We start from the raw sequence: 5,830 nt of genomic DNA on the forward strand, positions 1-5,830 counted from the left end.
TTTTTTAGTAACTTGTAGTTTTTGTTTTTTTGTTTTTCTGTTTTCAAAAGCTTTGATTCTTCAACTTGTATAAATATATGATTCTTTCATTTTGTTTTGGTAAATTTGTTTTGGTAAGGAAGATATTGAATCACCTTTCATTCATTCAATCAAAGAAGTTCCATTATCGTTTTTGCTCATCTTCTATATTGCAAGATTTCAAGCTTTTCTTTTGGCTATAGAATACCACTTTTCACACATTCCATTGGCATATATGTTTTAGATAAATTAAAATCAAATCATATGAATAAATAAAAATCAAATCATATGAATAAATAAAAATCAAATCAACATATAATTTTGGTCAGTGCTTGAATTCTCAACTAGAAGGTAAATCTCAACAAAAGGTTAAAAAAATTGTACTATTAAGAATATCTCACGTGTTTTGGGCAAGGAATAATTATTTTTGGAGTTTGTGGTTATCCTTCCCAATAAGTGTCACTCTTAAAAATCAAATAGTTGACATTTTAATTTTTACGGGATCTAACAGATCCTTATCCCACTAAATCAATATCTTGTTGGTCCAATAAAAGGTAAATAAATTTTATTGGAACTCAACAATTAGATCAATTGAGGAGAAATGGATTAGGTTAGACTATGTTTATCGTTTTGATAATTCAAGTAATGTTTGTAATATAATGGCTTGAGTGTTTCCAATAAGCACATATAGATGATATATTGTTTCTTTAAAAAACTTTACTTTAATCATACTTAATATTAATGCCTAATATTAAAGTCATTATTTTTAGCTTAGATAAGTTACATTTGACTTATTTAATAGACAGAAGATTTTCAATAAAGTCTTCACCCACGGATTTAACCTTATCCCCACATTATCTCACCACCAACTTCTAATAATATTCCATCAAGTCCAATGGATCAAATCTGGTTTGAGTTAATATAAATAGAGTAAATTATATTATAGTTACACCTTATCATTTTCTTATAGTTACATAAATCTTTTATTTATATATTTACATTATATTGGCTCCCTTTAATAGTAGAGATATCTATAATATTTTAAACGGTGATAAGTACAATTAGTTAAACAAAATATGGTATATTGTGAATATAAGTTTAAATAGTATACGAGTCAATATCTCTTCATAATTTTTAGTTTGTTACAATGTAGTATAAGAATGATTTAAAAATATCTTATTGGAATTGTAACGAACCAAAAATAATAAAAACACATTGACTTTTATATTATTGGGAGTTATATCCATAATATATTATATTTTATTTAACTTAATCACATTCACCATCATTTTGTTTAAAAGGTCACACTTATTTTCCGTAGAGGGCTAATTAGTGTAAAGTATATGCATAAATTAAATATGAGTGGTTTGTGTAGTTACAAAAAAGGGACAAGTCATTTGTGTAATTTCGTTAAAAATCAGGGATACTGGTGTAATTTACTCATACGTGTATATATATATATATAAGTGTAACATCTTTGCACTGTCAGTGTAAAGATGTATATAAAGACACTACATCTTTTAACATTTCATTTGTATTACTTTGTTTGAAGAGTCGATAATGATTAAACATGAATGATCGATAATACACAAACCATTTATAAAAGTCATATACTGTCAATGCACATATGTTAAATTTTACGGAAATTGTTGACTGCACTTTAAAACGTCTCTGATAGGGGTGAGCAAGACCTGACCCACCCGTAGACCCGTCTCAACCCAATGACTTAGGGACGGGTCTCACCAGTCCAAATAAATAAGAAAGGACAGACCCGATTAAAAGGGACAGACCCATCGTCAAAAATGACGGATTCAGATCTATGTCCGGGTGACCCGACCTGTCCCTTATAGTTATATATCAAGAATAGTTGAATAAATACGTATCATTATCTATTATGTTCAACCCACATAACTCAAATACCTACAAGCCCACACAACATATCCATACTAGTTAAAGATGAGCATGCAATCATGAATCTTGATCAATAGAAAACCAGTTAATTTTTAGTTTTTATGTACTTTGTGTGAACTTTAATTTAAGTTTTATTTTTTCAGTTAATAGCTAGTTATTGTATTCACTTTTGCATGAACTTTTGAGTATTGACATGTTGTTGTCATTTCAGTTCTCATGTGTTTTTTTTTATTTACAAGAATACTTCAACTTATGTCGACACTTGACAGTTTAAGTTGTCCTAAAATTTTCAACGTATTCTATAATTTTCAGTCACTTGATTGTGATAGTTTTTAATTTGAATGATACAATTTATTGTTTGTAATTTATATACCGATGGATGTGAGATGCATATTTTAGTTGGGTTTATATACAGATTGCGATAATTTTAAAGATTTTATAAAAAAATCTACATTTGTCATTTTGTCATTTTTCAATCCAGACATGTCCCTCTATTCACCCGTCTTATTTTGGACCTGTCACTCACGCGTCCCATCCTAATTAGGGACGAGTTCAGGTGTAAAAATTGACCCATCAATATTTAGAAATGGGTAGAGATATGTTTAACCCGTCCCAACTCAGTTGAACTGGAATAACTTCGGCCGGTTCACATAAAATTAAAAAAATAGAACATTATTCTAATGTTTTGTTTTACTTCGTCCAAAAAATGACGAGACTTCAATGTAATTATACATAATTATTAACTATATAAAGTTTTATATTTATATATAATTATAAATAAAAATCATTAATTATATATAAAATCACCCGATTTCACCAGATAATTTAATAATCTAAACCTACTCTCTTTTTGGTTTCCCGCAGGTATCCTCGTACTGGAGGCAATCCTGCCCGAGCCGGGAACCTTCACAGGTACATGAGGCTAACTCTTCCAACGAGTATATTTTTAAAATATAGGACTCGAACCCGGTACTTTAATCTAAACCTAGGTTTCACATTATTACAAATATTACATTAAAAAAATGATGAGGTGATATTTCCAATTTCTCCTAGGCGCGAAAACAATGTGAACAGCTATATGAACAGATCAAAAAGTGTTACTAATAATTAAGAAAATAAATATATAAAAAAAAGGAAAAGAAAAAGAAAAAGACAAACATGAAGTGGTTCCTTAGATAAAACCATTGTTTTGTCTCTCTCTCTCTCTTTCTTAATCACTGTTATGTTAGTGAGAGAAGAAAACGTATGCATAGTTTGATGATAATGGCTCTTCTTACTTTCACTTTTCTACAATGAAGAAATCTTTCATTCTCATAAGAACATGTCTCTCATAGAACAACAATCCCAACATTCACAACAACGTTCTCCTTCAATCCTTGATACCCTTCTATGTGAAGAACAACATATATTTGAGGAAGGAGAAGATTTTGTGACAAAAAATGATGATGGGTCTTCATTATCAGTGACAAAGTTTCAATCTTTGCATTTAGTTTTGTTGGAGAATGATTTGTTATGGGAACATGAAGAGCTTGTGTCATTAATTTCAAGAGAGAGAGAAACCCATTTGACCCATTTGATTTTTGATGGATCCTTAAAGGAACATCGTGTTGAAGCTGTGAGTTGGATTTCTAAAGTGTGTGCACATTTTGGGTTCTATGCTTTGACCAATGTTCTTGCTGTGAACTACTTTGATAGGTTCATTACAAATCTCAGGTTTCAGAATGATAAACCATGGATGACACAACTTGTTGCTGTTACTTGTTTGTCTCTTGCTGCCAAAATGGAAGAAACCTATGTGCCACTCCTTTTGGACCTTCAAGTATGTTTTTTGATGAAGTCTAGTTGTTTGTTAATATGACAATGTTGTCTTGTTTCTTGTGTTTTCTGTACTTGTCTATAAATGTAGGGTTTTTTTTTGTGTGTGTCTTTGTTTTGAATTTTGATTTGGTGGAAGAATTAAGGTTTGTGTTTTAAGCAAAGATTATACAGATTGTGTTTGTGTACTAGTATAGGTGTTTAAAAGTAGGGTAATTTGTGTGTTCTTTATTTGGTTTAAGGAATTAAATTGTGTTTGAAGCATTTTCTGTGTAATCGAATCGGCTACTACCATCGGTGTTTAACTGTAGAGGGTTTTGTGTATGTTTTTCGTTAGATATGAGGATTAAGTTTTATGTTCGGAACGAAGACTACAGATTTGGTTTGTGTACTAGCATTGGCGTTTTAATGTAGGATGTTTGTGTTTTTCATTAGGTGGAAGAATCGAGATTTGTGTTTGAAGCGAAGACTATACAGAGAATGGAGTTGATAGTGTTGTCGACTCTTAAATGGAGGATGAGTCCAGTGACCCCAATTTCCTTCTTCGAACACATTGTCAGAAGACTTGGTTTAAAGAGCCGTTTGCATTGGGAGTTTCGGTGGCGTTGTGAGCGAATTCTTCTTAATGTCATAGCCGGTAAGAAATAGAATTTTATTGTTTCTATCAACGCTAATAAAAAAGACAGTTAATTATAGATATTCATACTTAAACGAATTGGAGTCATGCGACTAAGATTACTGATATATACAACGTCACAACTCACGTTGATTCTAGATTCAAGTGTTACGAGTTATCTCCCTTCTATGCTGGCTGCTGCTACAATGATCCATGTTATTAAGGAGATTGAACCATTTAATGCAACTCACTACATTGATCAACTTCTGGGTTTACTCAAGATTAGTGAGGTTTGTCTCTTAAATTTCATCGATTCCGTCTTTCTACCTTAACAATGTTTCTCGAATTTTCAAATCTGCTATTGGTTTGATTAATAATCGGAAAATGTTGCTGACATTACAGGAACAAGTGAGCCAGTGCCATAAACTCATACTGAAACTATTAGTTTGCAACGAACGCATTCACAACCTTCGCCAGAAACGCAAGCGCCTATCTGGACCAAGTAGCCCAGGTGGTGTCATTGATGCATCTTTCAGTTGCGGTAGCTCAAATGATTCATGGACCGACACATCGCCAGTCTCGCATTCACGGGAACCACTGTTCAAGAAGAGCAGAGCTCAGGAACAGAAGATGCGGTTGCCTTCTGTTAATCATGTGTCTATTGATGTTCGTAATATCCCCCGTAAATAAGGACCTTAGTGTTTACTGCAAACATGGTAGCTTTCTTTTGCGTAAATTGGTCAGTTATGTTATTGATATGCAACTATATTATGCTCATAGTTACATACATTTCTGGCCCAACAGTTGAAAATGAATGAGCCGATGAGCCGATGAGGCATAGACTGAGATTCTCTCTTCCACCTTGTCATCTGAGGTGAAGCTGTGATCTAAAGTTGAGTAAAAGATGAGTTGTAAACTTGTAATTCTATCTGTGATTTTTCTTTTCAGTATGATTTTTGTCACTAAGCAACATTAATAGGAAGTGGTATATAGATCGATAACCATGATTAAAGATGGGGGGATTGTCCTTACTCCATAGTGATACATTAGTTAGATCGATAAACGAAGCTTTTGTAAAAGATCAATTCACCGACCCAATAAGAAATAACGTCGGTTATCCCTCTACGTAACGAGTTGTTGTCTTGTGAGAGCTAGTTAGCCTACCTTCCCAATGCCTAACCAGGTGAGAGCTTCGTGCATTGACTTGTCGTTTTATCTGTTATCCGTCTCGGTCTATGTCATACTTATGGTTTCTTCTAGTAGTTCTTTGTGTTACTTTCTCTAAATAGGATTGTTGCTATTTTGGTCTCAATGTTCATTCTAAAATTCTCTTCAATTTGGCAATCTCAGTTCTATATTCTAGGTCACACATATACTATATTAGTGGGAAAAGGATTGCAATTTGTAGTCTTTTTAGTATTCCTATAGTCATAAAGAGCAACTTAGTATACCGGTTCCGACTTGTTAGGG

General features: G+C 32.5%; 1 protein-coding gene across 1 annotated transcript; it reads left to right on the forward strand.

Moving 5' to 3' along the window:
• On the forward strand, positions 3,120-5,310 carry LOC109330463 (cyclin-D3-3-like). The gene is made up of 4 exons (XM_019564643.1): positions 3,120-3,748; positions 4,180-4,381; positions 4,520-4,650; positions 4,763-5,310. The coding sequence occupies exons 1-4, from the start codon at positions 3,251-3,253 to the stop codon at positions 5,048-5,050; spliced, it is 1,119 nt and encodes a 372-aa protein (XP_019420188.1). The 5' UTR covers positions 3,120-3,250; the 3' UTR covers positions 5,051-5,310.

Source organism: Lupinus angustifolius, chromosome LG17 (assembly GCF_001865875.1).
Source record: "Lupinus angustifolius cultivar Tanjil chromosome LG17, LupAngTanjil_v1.0, whole genome shotgun sequence".
In the NCBI taxonomy this organism is placed as follows: Eukaryota; Viridiplantae; Streptophyta; class Magnoliopsida; order Fabales; family Fabaceae; genus Lupinus; species Lupinus angustifolius.